At 33.5% G+C, this 16353-nt stretch overlaps 1 protein-coding gene across 3 annotated transcripts in view; it reads right to left on the bottom strand.

The window, feature by feature from the left end:
- Positions 1 to 16353, bottom strand: part of LOC125075988 (triple functional domain protein) — a 78990-nt gene that overhangs the window by 51834 nt on the left and 10803 nt on the right. For all 3 annotated transcript variants that reach the window (XR_007120268.1, XM_047687902.1, XM_047687903.1), the window contains exons 15-22: positions 5053 to 5212; positions 4462 to 4593; positions 4116 to 4320; positions 3782 to 4010; positions 3388 to 3688; positions 2707 to 2907; positions 643 to 908; positions 189 to 356 (exon numbers count right to left, since the gene is read on the bottom strand). Coding sequence is in view for 2 of the 3 variants with exons in the window: in XM_047687902.1 (XP_047543858.1) it covers positions 189 to 356; positions 643 to 908; positions 2707 to 2907; positions 3388 to 3688; positions 3782 to 4010; positions 4116 to 4320; positions 4462 to 4593; positions 5053 to 5212 (1662 nt within the window). In the remaining variant the exon portion in view is untranslated. The remainder of the gene's footprint in view (positions 1 to 188; positions 357 to 642; positions 909 to 2706; positions 2908 to 3387; positions 3689 to 3781; positions 4011 to 4115; positions 4321 to 4461; positions 4594 to 5052; positions 5213 to 16353) is intronic.

Raw genomic sequence — 16353 nt, 5'->3', positions numbered from 1 at the left:
ATGACCGGAACCGGTCGATCAAAGTGCAATTTATAGCACGTAAGGGAAGCATTTACAAGAACAACATGACGTCTAGTGTCCTATTACAGGAATTAATGCACTTCCGAGCGGGTATTAATCACAGTTAATAATTATTAAATTATTGTATAGTTTGGTTTAAAGGGAATATTTATGTATAATATACATACTCCTTGCGGCGTGCACTCCTTCGCTTGTCGTCCGCGGTCGCTGCAGGCGGCGGATCCACGCGCGGCTCCGCCTCGCTCGTCTGTCCCGAGCTAAGCGACGCCGCCACGCCGGAGTCGCTCTCCGCTTCGCTCTCACCGCCTTCCATTGAACCACTGAATTCTGCATACCTGCGTGTGAGACGTAACGAAACTTTACTCATGTGATCCTCTTCGAAATTAGACACCTTACTACGTGTTCCTTTAGCCATAATCTTAATTTATCAATTAAATTGTATTGACATTTTATTTATAATTTCACGCTAGACTGAAATACTACGACAATTCAACTTTAAATAAGAAAACATATACAATTTATTGTAATTTTAAATATTATATAACCCGTACATTGGATCTTAGTTTTTCTTAACTTCATTGATATCATAAGTACTTTTTGTAAGATATTGGGAATATTTACCTTGCATCTACGGCGGCAACCCATTCCTTGATCTGCACGGCATGAGGGTGTCCCTTCTCGACGAGTCCGTCCGCAAGTTGTGCCAACAACCGCACTCGTTCGCGGGACTCGCGAGCCACGCCGCCCGCTGCCGCCGCCGCGGCCGCTCCGCATCGCTCCTGGGTCTCACGGATCCACTCCACTGCCGCTCGCGCAGACCGCTCGAACAGCGCGAATTGTTGGCACTGTTCGAGACGCTTCTTACGTACCGTCCAGTGCTCCAAAACCTAAAACAAGTTCCATTTACATCAATTATAAAACTAATCAGAGCAATAAACGCTCGATATAAATTTCTTCTTGAACAGACGTTATTACGTGTTATCATTTCACTGTCAAAACCTTCATTCATATAGGCTGTCTAATGCAAACGTCACCGTAAATCTTTAATAAGAACAAACCTTCAACCATTAAAGGTCAAATTCATATTAAAATTTAAAAAATATTTACTGTTTGCATTAAAAACATAAATAGAGTCGTCATGACGAGCTTTATAATTTCACATGGCGTAACTGCAACGGCAGACTGGCTACTAGCGATTTCATTGACCATAACATTAACGCCATTGTCCGCGACTTCATCCAACCGTACTGATCGCTGATCCAACCGACGGGCACAAAAATATAAAATTGTACTAAATGTTCACTCGGATGAAAGTAACGCGTTCATTCAAACATGTACAACGACAACAAAATTATCGACAAGTGCAAGGAATTGATTTCATAAATATTTTCACGTGACATAATTTGAATCGTGAGTAGATACGTAAACAAACAATGACCGATCTGAATCAATTCAAAGATGTTTGTGTTTATTTTATTGCAATGTATTCGAATCACACCATGAATAATGTATTATGAGCGATCGTATATCATAGGTTCAGAGCTATTTTTATAATGATCACCCGGAAAACAATAAGCGTACGAGATAGTTTATAAATAGAATTCCCATATCATGAAACGATCGTGCACAATTAAATATTGTATTACCTGACGTATAAATAATTGATATTTATAGAATGTATACACAACGCATTATGTCTATGGTATTATCTGTGGCATATATTATTTAATATTCATAAGGTACATCAATCGTAGATCACCAGACAAGGTTACAAACTTCATGCAGAAGCATTGTTCATTGCTTGTCAAAAATCTGCTGCTAACTCACGAGATATTTCTAAGACTTTATAAAAAGTGGCGAACCAAACTCGTCGGGTATTATTATATATATTTTTGCTTACAATCTTTAATATGGGCAGGAACTATTTTAGTTTATTGTCAATGTGTGCTATCGTATATAAAGCCGTTAGTTTTACAAGTATTTTTATCACACAAACTGTTCTATTTTCATTTTTGAATGTCTCTTGGGGATGATTGTTCATTGAAATTAACACTAAAACGAATTCCCAACGTTGGTGTGTCGTCAGATATCAAGTGAATATCGTATAAATAATAATTACGTCTCAAATTCTAGAATAAACTTTAATGATACATAAAATATGCATGATAATGATCATGATAAATATTTATACATCTCATATACATAAAACCTAGGAATCTAATTTTGCAATCGACTAAAGAAACAGCAACCCTACGTTTTATCAAAGTATACAAAAAAACGAATAATTTAATAGTACGCATTAATTATTCAAAATTTCATTTCATTTTCGCCATGTCGGTAACGTTTAACTATGCGAGTCCAGATCTACCAACTATAATTATTATCGAGGAACACATCAAAATTGTTTACTCGTTACGTCGAACATTAAAAAGATAAACTCTTTAATAAAGTAATTCTTTTTGGTTCGAATAGGACTTTCTAGAAAAGCCATATGGAATTTATCATGTATCTGACAGATACATGATATAAATTAGTATTTGAAAAGACTATAATTCCAAGACAAAGCCTTTCAATTGGTCGTTAATTGATTTTAATAAAAGACAATTAATGGCTCTCCTAATACGTTGACAATGTCAAACAAAACGTTTTGAACTAAAGAAAAATGGTTAAGTTTTACACACATACCTTGTTTTCCTGTGCCAGCAACGTGTCGAGTATGGCGCGTGTTTGCTCGTGATGTGCCTTGCTGGCGGCCGCTGTCTGTCCATGCACCTGGGCCGAGCGGGCGGCATACTTGAGGAATGTTTCAGCTGTACGACGAGCTAGCGTGCAGGCCTTTAGAAATGCTTCTTTTTGCTCGCCGTGCTTCACTATTAACGCGGCAACCTTCGATAAAGTAATATTTTGTTAAATACAATAAAAGAGTTTACCCAAAAGGCGTTCACGTTATCTTATATGACTAAGAGCATCCATAGAACTGCACAAGATATATTATATTTTACAAATAGTGCAGTGAAAGTAGAATATTCAGACAGAAATTTGGAGTATTTTGCTTTTTTCTAAATCCAAAATGCTACTGAGAGCTTTTTGACACGGAAAGTCTTAAGAAAAACTTCAGTAACTTTTTATAGTCGAGGTTTTTATGGTCGGATTCGAACTGGGTGGCTCAGCATTTACATCCTTATAAGATAGCAGGTGAAACAACGAAGACGGATTTTGTAGTTAAATAATTGCATTGACTTAATTAATTGCATTTGAAAAGTAAAACTTGATTGTATTTTCTATAGGAAATGGTTGACCTTTCATTTGAATCAACATTCACCTGTTCGTAAATTATAAATAGTACAAGAAAAAAAATGGAAATACCTGTGACGCTTTATCCAAATTCTGCAGATGTATTATTTCGTCCCCGTCACTCGTCAAAGAAACCGAAGACAAGGAAACCGTGGAAAGACCGGTATTTGAAGCGGACGCAGCGGCTGCAGCCGCGGCACTAGATCCGCACCAGTCTTCGTCACGTCGGTATTCTCGTTCCAGCGAGTCCAACACGGAGCAAACCTGCTCTGCCGTCTTGTAAAAGTTGAGTGAGGCTGTCACTAGCTTGTGTCTTTCCTCAGCGCAAGTTACTAGCCTTTGCCACCGTTCTGTCACTTCTTCTGATATTTCTCTAAAGAAAATAATAAAAAACGTTTTTCAGTTTTTTATACAATTCCAAAAACTAAACTAGCATAAAAATATTAATAATATGAGTGTAATGTACCTTATAGTATGTGGATCGTAATGATTTGCTGCTCGAAGAGCATCGGCCCTATATTTAACTTGCACGGCACTAGCGTGAGTTTTTTCGACTGCCACTTGGAACTGATCGTGTTCTCGTTTTAATTGTTCAGCCTCGGACAGAGTCCCCGGAATAGAGAAAGATGCTAATAGCATCGCCTCGCCGTTCCTTATCCAACTGACTACCTGTGCTGCATCTTTTTGGAATTGCCCTAAAAAAATAAACAACATTCGTTAATAAAGAAAACATATATTACAATTTCATGAATACAAATTGCCATATTCGTGGCACTTAGTCTTATTTTGATGTCTCTTACCGAGTTGGACACATTGTTCAAAACGGGCACGCCTCTCCTCTGCTAATTCTTCTAAATCTAGCTGTCTATCGTGAAGAAATTCGAGGAGAAGCTGTACACGAGCTTGAGCATCCATTGGGGTGCCTTCTGAGCTATCAGAGCTGGATGCCATCACATCCGATGCCTCTGCGATAGCTGCAGCTAATTCTTGACCTTGTTGCACGACCTTTTCATAAATAATAACTTGTCAGAATGAAAATTTTATTTAAAAATAAAGATATTTTTTTTATATAGGCTGCACTATTTAGTTTGAGTTAACTTTTAATTTCTTGGACAATACGACATATTGATGGTAGTTAGATCATACTTGAAATGTGGCATGCTGCATCCTCGCTACGCTCTCGTTGTGCGCAGCGAGCGCTTGCTCTGCTTGTTGAGGGTCTCTCGGCGGCTCCGTGCGCTGCAGTTCATCGCCCCACAGCTCGAGCCGTGACGATACCTGACATCAGTAACAATCAGAACTTCCTCAATAATAATATCGTTATTTATATTATATTATTATAACTGCTTTCACTTTAAACGACTATTTAAATTATTAACAACAACAAAAAAATGTGTACTACCTAATAATATTCATTGCAAATTTCCTTATCAGCGTGAATATTGCACAAACCATTAAAAAAAGTAATTAAAAGCATGAATTTAAGCGGAAACATTCATTTCAATATATCAATAGTAACCGTATGAATATTTAAATTATAGAATATTAAATAATTAAAAAAAAACAGCTTTGTAACCTTCTGCTTCGGCCATTTAATGTTACATGTTACGCAAAAAAATTAACTTATATAATATAAGCTTTTTTCTGAACTCGTGAATTAAAACAATAGTATTAAATTTTAGTTCAAATAAGCACGAAACCTTCATCGTGGCATTTGCTAATAAAAAATATGCTTGCCTCAAGCGCATCTCTTTCAAAATGTCTGAGCTGCAGTGTGAGTTCGAGACGGCGCTCGCGGTCTGACCACAGCTCCTCAAGGGCGCTACGTGTGCCCCGTAGTCTTTCCAGGGTGGACTCCACCGCCGCCGTGCTCGCAGCCTCCGTTTCTCCGGATGATCTTTGGACAAGACAAAATATTAAATTAAATTTAAATCCCAAGTATAACAATGTTTTACGAAATCAAATTTAATAAATTTCAACTGAACTATTCCTGTCTTAGTGAAAAATGGCAAGTTTCAAAAATAATTTTATTTTAAAACTAAGTTACATATAGTCTTTACTTGTGTTTTCCGTCCATCATTACATTGAATAAGAAATAAAATGTGCTTTTATATCTTCTTATAAGTTTATTAGCGGGATATAAGAGTGATCAATCGGACTGCGCGGACTGAGGATGTATTAGTTACTGCCAATAAATCAAGTAACGCATTCTTGGTTGTAATAGATTAGATTTCAAATGTTATTAAAAACAAAGTGTCAAAATCGCTTATAAACGAACCGTCGTTATAATATATCGATCAGCTACTATTGTATATGTACATATTTCATCAGCAGAATTTGATTACTATTATCCTATTTATTTGGAGTCGTCTCTATGACACCGCATGAAATATGATTTGGCAGACTTTTACTGCCGGCCGCCCGACCGACGCCAACCCTTCTTGGGGTTATTTCCCGCCATCATATCATGTGCCCCACAATTGGACTAATGCGCCTTCTCCTTTTTTTGGAATTGGGAAACTTTTCCATTATGCTGCTCTTAATCTAATCGGATAAATGCAATACCTATTAGTGGATACACGTAACATTCATTTTCCTTCAGTCGGCTCTTCCTATGATATGGGGTGAATCTATTCTAGAGTAGAATATATAATAAAAAACTCAACATGAATATTATTCAAGAAAACTCTTGCCGGCTCATCTCAGTAGAATAGCGTCAAACGATTGTTACTAATACGAACAATTAAAAAACAGATACCTACTTTGTCTATTAAAATAATTTTCGAAATAAAAAATATATATCCTTTGATTTATTCAATTATGTCTAAAGAGTTAATAAATAATGACATAAGTAAAGGAACAAGTGTTACTAACCTCCACCGCAAGCATTGCACGGGCGACTTGTGTCTATGCGATCGCCGATGATACTTGAGCATTTTAAACTAAAATGTTCATTTCACCGGCCTTTAACGTCAATATTTCGTACACTTCGAATCTAATTCAATCACTGACGTCTCGTTTTCAAAACTGATCGCGTAACATTTTATTAGAAAATATACTAAAGAAGCAACTACATAAGCACATGAGAAGTCAAGAGTGACCTATACAGCCACGGCGCCTACTGTTATGTTACGGTCGGTTAATGAAGCTCTTACGCGATGTTGGCGAGCCATCGGTAATCAATAATATTAATAACAATTATTTATAATATGCGGCCATCCAGCGGACACGGTGCTTAAATTTCTAATTAAATGTATTAAATATTAGTCGTGCTGTCGGTGACGGCGAAATGACGCTCGCGCTCAATCAACCATTTGTCATTCAAAGGTGTTGAAATTCACTAATGTCTTCTTGATTGTAAAATCATGAGTCGTGCCGGCGTATGTAAAGACGTCCTAAAGTAGACTTAGACAGATTTCATGACGTAACACACAATTTATGTATGTATGTAGTAAATTTACAATAATAATAATAAAATAACTACAATCTTAAAATATAAAAAAGTGGTAAATAATGACGTAAGTTTCTTTATATAAAAAAATCATTGTTTTTCATTCAAAACATATCGAATAATAATAATAATAGTTTATTAAATTTAAAATTACAATTACAATTAAAATTTAAAGCTATTTCAAACCTTCCTTTTGAAAAAGTTTTTACAATTTTACTACTTTGAGTAATGTTATTAATTGATGATCTAATACAGTCGCATTTAGATATGAATAGGTGGAACTGTTTTGTATTACATATGACAGAAGAAAGAGAAGATGAACTACTGATTGAGGGAAAATATATCGACGAAAATCTAATGTTTCAACCAACATTATTATTAAAAAGATAGACCTCATCATTGATAGACATACTAAATATAATTATACTTATGCTTATTTTTACCTATGAAGAACAAGAATGCCTGCTTTAAAATAAAATATAAAAATGTAAATTAAGTCATAAATTATTTGAGAACAACGATGACATTTGGCAAAATTAGAGATATCCATAGCTATTCCCGGCACTTGTTTAGGAGAAATATTTCGTGCTACCACGGTTTCTAATGTCGCCGGAGCGCGACATTCCTCACGCGTCGGCGGCCAATCGGAACCGAGAGATATCCATCGCTCTCGAGACCGCAGCGCTACTCGGTTCTTGCATGTGTGTTTACATCCTGCCGCACAACTAAGGCCCTTTTCAATGCTTCTAACCCTGATTTATTACGAAATTAGACATAAACTAATTATTTAAAACATATGGTTTCTTTATATATAAAGAATGTAATACGATTTGTATATTCAGAAAACTGTAAAGAGAACACGCATTGATCAGTTCATATACAAATATAGATAAAGTCGTTGACGTTTAATAAATAAATGCATTTCTTCGCTTAGCTTGATAAACAGTTCAAAGTGCACTTTAACAAGGCATAAAACTTTATGAAGCTCGTAAACGTTAGCCGTGACGGACAGACGTCTATGAAGGGAGTTGCCCAACAATTAGGCCTCAGTCGTAGTTTTATGGGACGTTAAAATGCATTGCGGGCATTTTATATCCAATTTAATAGACATCGAATGTGGCACGTAATTAAAATTATTTTCAAGCTATGTATTAATTAAAGCAATTACTTTTCATGTATAATTATATAAGATAAATAATTCTTTTACAATACCGTGCAGTAAGCTGACAAACGAAACGTGATGCGCATCGTAACATAAATTTGCAACGAGTAACTTTGCAAGGACAAAAAGACAGGTGAAAGTTATAGAAAAGCAGTATGAAACTGCGCATACATATGATGTTGTTCCACGTATATTACGTAAATGTGTGTGCCTAAATTATCATTGGTCAATACGTTTATATTACAACTACAGACAATTGAAAACAAACGAAAACAAATAACAATAACCTTTTTTTCTGATGACGTAATTATGACCATCAGTAACATACCTATTCTAAACAAATAAGAAAAATAATAAACTAAAATCATTATGCTGTGTAATGGTAAATATTATCATAGCCGATATCACCGGCCCCGTCAGCCGCATTGTCTAGGCAGGAGGCTGGCGTTGCGTGCAGGACCAGGCGACTTATTCTATAAACAAGCTCTGGCTTCGAAGTTAGAGATTTTAACATCACTAGATAAAAACTAACCGACGTAACGAACATGTATGTATATATCGGGAAATGCACATCGAAGGGTTCTGTTGTTATTGAGAGTAACGAAAAAAAAATATTTTTATGAAATTAGTGTAATAACAACATGATAATTTTGCACACAATATATAATTTTGTTTTAGCGTAGATTTATTATTTACACAACAGTACCAGACGTCGAACTAAAACTATTTTGTTCGAGCGGTTCTTATGACATTACAAATACGAAAATCAACTTTGTACTAATCTATACGCCTCAAGTCTTAAAAAGTAAAACGATTAATAATAAGAAGACTTTCTAAGGAGGTTGACAATATATTCGCGTGTTGTAAAACAAGGTATGCGACAATATCAGTTGACCACGCTAACATTAAAGTCGCATTCATATAGACATCAATTGTATAATGACAATTTCAATTTTATCTTTCATTTCTTTTACTCATGAGATTTTACCTAAAGAATAGCTTGAGCTTTTTTAAAGATTTTAACCGTGTTCTCTTGGTAATAAAAGAAAAATAATTGTTTATGATATTAACTAAAAAAAGTTAAAAACAAGACACGTCGTATTTTATATGTAATAAGTTATGGCAAAGTATAATATTAACATCTGAAAAATCACGTTATTACTAACTAGGTAAGTAAGTACTGCAAGAGTGACATAATCACAAATAAGCCGTGTGTGCATGTTCGTTAAATGTTTTATTAAATAATCATCAAGGTTACAATAATACGAAAAAAGAAAAATACGTTTTTTGTGTGTCCCATTGGCATTCTATAGAGGATAGACAAAATTAAAAGGCAATCCATACGCGAACGAAATCGCAGATTCATTTCGTATATAAAAAACATAAGACGGTAGAGACCTTGATACCATGGCGTAATCTAACTTCCTATTCCCATACGCCTCGACAGTTACAATGAACGTAACACTGGCTTTCTCCATTGCTAACAACAAATACGATAATTCCTCCTCACGACGTAAACAATGATTTCGCATCAACAATTACAAGTATTGGCATTACACGAGCTCTATTAAAAAAATGTTCAATGAGAAACATCAGAAAAGAAACCGGTAGACAAACTATGACTAGTTATTGCCCGTGTCTGTTAACAAATATTACATTTCTCCGTAAATTATTGAAATTACTTAATTAATTTTGCGAACCTTTAAGTATTATTTTTAATCGAGTTTGGTCCCAACAAGACGAAATACGGCAAAATAATCATAAAATTAACCTTAGTAATGAAAACTAACTGAATTTGACTTATATCAATGCCAAACTAATCTACAAAATGTAGACATCAGATGTTTTTTTATTAAAAAGGAAAACAATATTGAGAGCAGACGGCTGCAGGATAAATTTAAGCTCTCGGTCTAGGTTGTTGACTTTGCTGTTTGATGCCAGGAAATGAGGGATGCATTTCATGCCGATGGATTTAATATCGACGTACAGTTAAGCAGGATCCCTCCCGATCGTTAGTCTCGTTATTAAAAGTTGGAGAGAGTGAATGCGCGAGTCAAAAAGGTGAAGTGATGCAGGGGGAGCGTCGGTGAGGGAAATCCGGGGCCACTATACAAAGCTAAAAACCGCTTATATGCATGTATGGCCTTGTAATTATTGTACTAGCTTCATAAGCTCATGTTTTCACTAACCCTTCATTTTAATTTAAATAAAGACCGAACTAGGCGGTTATTTAATGTCTTTTATTAGGAAAAATAAGACATGTAACGGTTAAACGATTTGATGCTACTTGCATAATGACCTGACCAGCGCAATCATACCGAAGCGAAACAACCGTGAGAGAGTTATGATTGCGTACTGATCTTGTAAGTAGAGGGTTCTTTTGAATTAGTTTTATTAATCATTTATAATTTTTCAATTAAAATATATAAATATATGAATATTGAATATAGATAGCGAGATTAATAAATTATTCTATTAATAACGTCTCTTACGTTACTCTAATATCATAAAATCTGGTCAATCCGTATGTTATATGTATATATATATAAACATATAATGTTTCAGTATTTGTGACGAGGATCCCTAGACATGATCGTACATAACATAACTAAAGTACGTAACAGTTTTGCAGGGATGAACGTAAACTGCAACGAGACGACTGTGGGGGTGGAGGAGACGGCGGGCACCGATCTCCGGGGCCCGTTCGCCCTCACCGACAGAAGACCGGAAACGCCGATTGTGAGACAATTTAAATCTGTCGACGCGACCCATCAACTATTGTTGTCGACTTCCCGACGTAGTAGAATTACTGTGCCTACACACCTATATACATCCGACAACTGATTCCAATTAGGTATATTTAGCATACAATGATATCGACTAGGTTTTCTGCGGCTAAATTTATTTATTAATATCACGTCGAAAAAAAATTTGAACAATTGGAAATAGAATTTGTAACTATTTGTTTAGTCTTAAAATATAGACGTACCGGAAAAAAATCGATTAGTAATCTTAAGATAATAATCTTTTGTTTTATTTCGTTTAGAGTATCAAATAAAATGCACATCACACAGCACAGTGCGCATCGCTTCGAAATAAGATTTCATAATCATAAAAATTACTTGTGCGATCATTGACGCATCGTAATCAATGAATATTCAGTTTTCAGCTTATTTAGTAGAAACACAAAACTAAATACCCACTGAAAGGTTTAATAAGAAAGTGCATTGTATAATAACATAAAAGTTATAACTACTAATACCATACATTTTGCACTTAGAACAATCCTTAAACTAAGTCCTATAGGGAAAATGTCGACGAATGCAACGTTTTACGAGAACACATTAACATACTTGTTAATGAATAAATTATTACAAAATATGCTCATGAAATTATTGTAACCTAATCATAATGTTATCAAGTCAACAAAAAAACATAATTAATCGTAAAACAGAGATAAATATTGAGGTGTAGTTCATTACCATAAATAACGACAAAAATATATCCGTTTATTTATAGGTAATGCAGTGCCATTATGTTGTTAAATTAAACCTATATTTTGCCCTGTTACTAGAAATTAAATAAAATCAAGGACACATAAAATACCGTGAGACTCGTTCTAAAATCGCAATGGTAAAACGTATATCTACTAATCTGTTAAAAATATTGAATTATTTATAAAATATCTACATTAGTTATGAGTACAATCGTCTCCCCCACGATATGAAGTACCAACAATATTTTAAAGTGCCACTCTACGGAAATTCTATCAAAACAAGAGCGTATTATGTATGTTTAATCTAGGGTTTCTACCCTTATTTTTTATAGAGACACAATAACCGCTTGCGTAACTGAACACATTACTCTTGCATTTATTAATTGCGAGTTGTATTTAAAAACATTTATAACTTTTTTATTACGTTTCCGTTTAAAACATAATAAATATCAAATTAATAGCGGCGCGACATAGATACACTAAAATCACAGTTCCATATTAAAGAAAACAATTACACACTGAACAAATAATTATACAGTTAATTTAAAAAAAAAACTGCAACAATAATTATTTTATGAATATTATGAATGGCGCGAAATACGTTCGCGGCACTGAGGGGGCGGTGTATACGTCGGTCCGCTCTCCTTACAGATTGATACTGCGCGAGATATTGTGACGGAGCATTTACGACTACGCTACAATCGGACGGCGACTTTCTGGAAAACCGCATAACAAAATGTTGTGTATTTAGTTTATGTAAAAATGCGTAAATATATAAAAACATAATAATAAGTAGATGTAAAAGATTAATTTTTAGGTGATAAAAAAGTAGGAGGTTAATATTAGTTGATTGTATTTGAAGTTTAAAGGAGTCGCGTGAAAATTGCCGGCTTTGCCGTTACATTAACGGAACGATTTTGATTTTTTCATCCCACATCGTTAAATATTAAGTATATATTACAATTGTATATAAATAAATATGAAATGAATGCACATGCTGTCTATTGTTGCTATTCATAATATTTACTGTGTATTTTAATAATAACATGGATGTTCATGTGTATCTGGGACCGCAGGCTAGTGTAAATAATCTATGTGATTATAAAATATCTGGGTGTGAAACTGCCATTGTTTGGCACGACCAAAACGTATTTTCTTACGTGTATAGAACTCTACATTATATCAAACCGTCATCATGTATATTTTATTTATGAATATTTTGTCTGCGGAATATTTGACCAATAATGTATTACACTTTTCGGAATTACATAAGTGGTGACAGTGCTTGGACTTAGTCCCAGTTCACAAAGGATACACGAAAAGGATAATTGTATAATATGAATATTACATGTATGTACATATTATGAATAAGTAACGACTCTTTTCATTACCTTCCTCCGAAGCTTTACATTGGAATTAACCTTGTAAAATAAAGATTCAAATGTGCCTGTAAGAACCTACTTGAATAGAGTATATTTTGATTAAATGAATAATATTCCTTTAAGATAAAATAATTTAATTTACATAATTAGTATAACATAAGTTCTCTTCGTTCTTTGACTTTTCGTGCGATTCCATTGATTTTATTTTCTATTAAATTATTACAAAATACAGTTAAAAAATAAATAAGTTACCAGGCTGGTCTAAGGATTATTAAGTAATCGAAATATTTTTTTTTATTACTTATTGCCTTCATAATGATTTGACATTATATCGATATACGTCCAGAAAAATTAACACAGGTGATAAGCCACCGTCCGTAAGGATAAGATCACATTAAATTGCGTCGTTCCTATGCATTGATTGTGTAAGGAATAATTATAATTTCTTAAATTGCTTATATGATATGGTATAATATAAAATAAATTCAAATTCTCAATTTAAGAATTTAATTTCTTAAGCCAACAGTCAATGTTATAAACCTCGGAGGATACACAAACAGCTTTTCCATATCATTTAAAAAAAAAAGGTAAATTCCGCATCGTATCTTCTTACGATACGGAACAAAAACCAAACGTGATTTATATAAATAAGAAAACGGGCCCTGGAAGAGGAAAATCTTAAAAAGGACACTAAAGAGTCCCCGTCATCCTGAGCTCTGGCGCCATTGTAAACGCCAATTATTGTACTCTTACGGAAAACGAGTTAGACGGGAGCTGAATCATTGCATACTGCTCATGGGTATATTATAAGCAGAGACTGTTGACCGACATATTACTTTCTTAATTCTTAAATAAGGAAAAATAAAAAAATATAAATAAATAACACAAAAAAATATTTCTTATATCATCGATGACATTTTTTGATAGAAACTACAGAAATAATTCACGAAGAACATTATGAGGAATTTATTTTTAAAAACATTGAGTAAGTAAAACAATATTTAACATTTAATTATTAAAATAATAGTAAAGGATAACTTTTTAGATACTGTACATTTACTAGTAGTCTTAGCTTTACGAGTAATGAGTGTTGACCTTTTATGGTCTACGTGTATTTTTACATTGGGGTCAGGTAACTTATAATTAGCCAGTATTAGAAGTCATTGAACACTGAGCTGCAATCTTAAGTTACGATCACTCCATGTTTATTTGCTCCACGTTAACGTTTAACATTTTTTTAATTATTTTAGGAATAAATATATCTAGAAACAAATTATGTTATGTGAATGTGGTTAGAATATTTAACAAAAACTGTTTGGATATTTTTTTTTTAAATATTAAAATTTGATATTTTTTTCATTTATTTATTAAAAGACGTTTCAATAAACTGATGGTGGCTATCCAAGGAGGATGCTATACTTTACCGCCTAACTCACTACCACCCATATTATCTAAGATGATGGTTCAGTTTTGCCTTTAGGTTCACTGGCTCATCCATCCTTCGAACGCAGCAATATGTAATAGTGCAATTATATTAAGCAGTAGAATCCCGGTTAGTACCTACCAAGATGGGTTTACACAAAGCCCTACCACCGGATGAAACGCTTTAGGTAATAACAAAGAGAATATTACGTAAAAATTCAAAAATCGAATTGGTTTTGGGTTTGTTTATAATCTTACACCAATCCGCTTTGAAGAAACAAGCTTTCAGTAGCTTTAGTACGCGGCATGTGTCGGCTCACATGCGGTCAAAATGACCTTATGTCCAAGCAGCGTCGGGCGCTTCGCTTTATCACTTAGCATCTACCGAATAAATCATACAGAATAATCGCGAAATATTAAAAATGTCGAACCTTTCTAACGTTATTGGTATACAAACATGATAATATTAACATTTTTAACACAAATGATGTTATTATTTATAGTATTGTCGTGTGTTTATAGTAATAGGTGTCATATCATCGGTTAATAAACAATTATATAACTGTATCTCTGTAAACATATTTTTAACTAATTTTTAGGCGGTGTTTTGACGCTCCATTTTTTTGATTTTTATCAATACATTTACTATTTATGTATTCAGAATATCTATTTCTTAAAGTCGTTGGCTATTTTCTGCAATTTTCATTGTCATTAAAATCCATTAATTTTCATCAATTAACTAATGTAAAAATATATTCAAATATTATTATAAAACATTGAATAAAATAATACTATATTGAGTTTAATTGAATAATATTTCATGTTTTATTACATCCGTTGACAATGTGTATAATGATAGAATTTCATTTATAAGTAAAAACAACTAGATTTTGATAATACATATTATGAAAAACTGCTTATTATTAGATAGATTCCCAAATTGAATTCGTGTTTGAGAATGTATTTGTTTATAAATATGATTTTAACCTTATTTATAAAAATCAAATAATTTATATAATTTCGTTGAGCAGCTTCTTATAACACATTTGAGTCATCATTTAACAAGTCTATCATACTAGTGGAGCTATCGCAATCGGCTAAACGGATCGGAATGTCGTTTGCTCCAAGAAGAACTGGACAAGCTAATCAGAACTATAGATTGTTTTCGATAATAATTTCAAGTCTTCATATGATCGTTCATAAATAATATACTAAATTAATATGTTTATCTATATATGCACTATGTATAGATAAACATATTTTATTATTTACTTTTTACGTATTACGTTACTTCAAGAGATCAATTATAAAAAACTAGATCGCTTTTTCTGATTTGATTTTCCTTTCGTTATATAAAATATTGGTACTATTGATATTAACCAAAACTAAACAATGAGATATGTTAAGACAAAAATATTGAAAATTTCCTATATTTTCGTTCATATACATACATAGATATATATTTAGCGTTTGTACAGAAGACGAGCATGTAGAACGACCATTTCATATCCATTCACGCGTTAAAAATTCCGTATGCGATTTAAAAAGCCGATCCGAAGATACCTAAAATATCGTCGTGTCTGCAACGACAAACAACAGTCGCGTGCGATATGATATTTATAATTTTAACGACTATTTGTAATATTTCGAAATTTCACTTATGTCGTATTTAGTCTATAACTAATTCAACAAAAACGCAACACACGATCTGTTGCGTTTTTGTTGTTATTACAGATCGAAGATATTTATTCAGAATTATTTAATTGCCCAATAGCTGACTGGATACGTAAAGCTGTTGGTCCTGCGACTGAATTACTTCCAGACATCTCGGATTTGCAGACCCATCGGAATATAAGAGATAGAATATGGGGAGTGCACCTGTATTTGCAGACAGAATTGTGTCGCGTCGCGTGTGTCCTAAAGAAGTAAAAAAGTGGGTTCTTAAATAATTTAATAATAAGTTTTTTTTTTTTTAATATTGTACCATAATACTTCAGAAAAAATACTTTGAATAAGATATTTTGTGTATATATTGATTTAGGTATTTTCGGCTGATCGTAAAAACAGCTTTGTTTTTAATAAATATTATGAAATAAAAATAGGAGCCAAGATCGTTCGGAAATTC

The sequence above is a fragment of the Vanessa atalanta genome, chromosome Z (assembly GCF_905147765.1).
Source record: "Vanessa atalanta chromosome Z, ilVanAtal1.2, whole genome shotgun sequence".
Classification (NCBI taxonomy): Eukaryota; Metazoa; Arthropoda; class Insecta; order Lepidoptera; family Nymphalidae; genus Vanessa; species Vanessa atalanta.
The sequence above is the reverse complement of the archived record's forward strand: the minus strand, read 5'-3'. Positions and strand labels throughout refer to the sequence as shown.